Genomic DNA, 1,524 nt, shown 5'->3' with positions numbered 1-1,524 from the left:
TATGAACCTTACCCTTATGAGCCCTATGAGCCTTACCCCTACGGGGTGGAGGAGGGCCCAGCCTATGCCTATGGCTCTCCACCCCCACCACCAGAACCTCGAGACTGCCCCCAGGAGTGTGACTGCCCACCTAACTTCCCCACGGCCATGTACTGTGACAACCGCAACCTGAAGTACCTGCCCTTCGTCCCCTCCCGCATGAAGTATGTCTACTTCCAGAACAACCAGATCTCCTCCATCCAGGAAGGTGTCTTTGACAACGCCACCGGGCTGCTCTGGATCGCTCTCCACGGCAACCAGATCACCAGTGATCGGGTGGGCAGGAAGGTCTTCTCTAAGCTGAGGCACCTGGAGAGGCTGTACCTGGACCACAACAACCTGACCCGGATGCCCGGCCCACTGCCTCGATCCCTGAGGGAACTCCACCTCGACCACAACCAGATCGCACGGGTCCCCAACAATGCACTGGAGGGGCTGGAGAACCTCACAGCCTTGTACCTTCAGCACAACGAGATCCAGGAAGTGGGCAGTGCGCTGAGGGGCCTCCGGTCATTGATCTTGCTGGACTTGAGCTACAACCACCTTCGGAGGGTGCCGGATGGACTGCCCTCCGCCCTTGAGCAGCTGTATCTGGAGCACAACAACGTCTACTCTGTCCCCGACAGCTACTTCCGGGGGTCACCCAAACTGTTGTATGTGCGGTTGTCCCACAACAGTCTCACCAACAATGGCCTGGCCTCGAACACCTTCAATTCCAGCAGCATCCTTGAGCTCGACCTCTCCTACAACCAACTGCAGAAGATCCCCCCGGTCAACACCAACCTGGAGAACCTCTACCTCCAGGGCAATAGGATCAATGGTGAGACCTTGGCTAAGGGGAGGGGCAGTTTATTTCACTGGAAAGACCCTATTCTGCGTGCTGGTGGCAACACAAAAGACATAGCAGTAGAGTAACTAGAGAGCACAACTAACGCACCCTGAGACCCAGCCCTGCACTAACAGCAGGGTGAATACAAGTTAGTGGACAGTGGTTGGTAAGACTTCCCAGAAGGAAGTTTCTATGTAGGTCCTGAGAGATAAGTGGGCATGGGCTAGAGGAACTCAGGACAAAGCCATTCTGGGAAGACAAATTGCCAGGAACAAAGGAACCAGTCATTGAACAGGTCACCTGTAGGGGACAGCCAGGAAATTCGTGTGTCTGAGAGGAAGGGGTCATGAGATTGAGGAACCGTGAGAGATGAGTCTGGAAAGGGTTGGGAGTGGCCATTCATAGAGAGAAGGGATTGAAGTTGAATTTGTAGGATCCATCCTGGGGGGTGGGGGTGGGCTAAGAAACCATGGCATCTGCACCTACCCACTGGCCCAGAAGAGGATGCGCTCTCTGTTTCCACACCATCTACTCCTGCCTCTACAGCCTGGTCTTGTGTTTGGGTGTTTATTTGCTTTTTAAACATTAACAGTTGGTGGATAAGAATGTGCAGTCACGCTGAGCTGAATGCAGTACTTGTTCTGGTCAGTTCTCCC

At 54.3% G+C, this 1,524-nt stretch overlaps 1 protein-coding gene across 1 annotated transcript in view; it reads left to right on the top strand.

Moving 5' to 3' along the window:
* LOC102430970 (fibromodulin) overlaps nt 1-1,066 on the top strand; it is a 4,085-nt gene extending 3,019 nt beyond the window's left edge. Inside the window, exon 2 of the mRNA XM_014462762.2 lies at nt 1-1,066. This exon is cut by the window's left edge and continues 160 nt beyond it. Within this exon, the coding sequence (XP_014318248.2) occupies nt 1-954 (954 nt within the window). The 3' untranslated portion in view covers nt 955-1,066.
* Nucleotides 1,067-1,524: the final 458 nt, after the last annotated feature.

The sequence above is a fragment of the Myotis lucifugus genome, unplaced genomic scaffold, assembly GCF_000147115.1.
Source record: "Myotis lucifugus unplaced genomic scaffold, Myoluc2.0 scaffold_190, whole genome shotgun sequence".
Classification (NCBI taxonomy): Eukaryota; Metazoa; Chordata; class Mammalia; order Chiroptera; family Vespertilionidae; genus Myotis; species Myotis lucifugus.
Note: the sequence above shows the minus strand (reverse complement) of the source record. Positions and strands in the feature narration are given on the sequence as shown.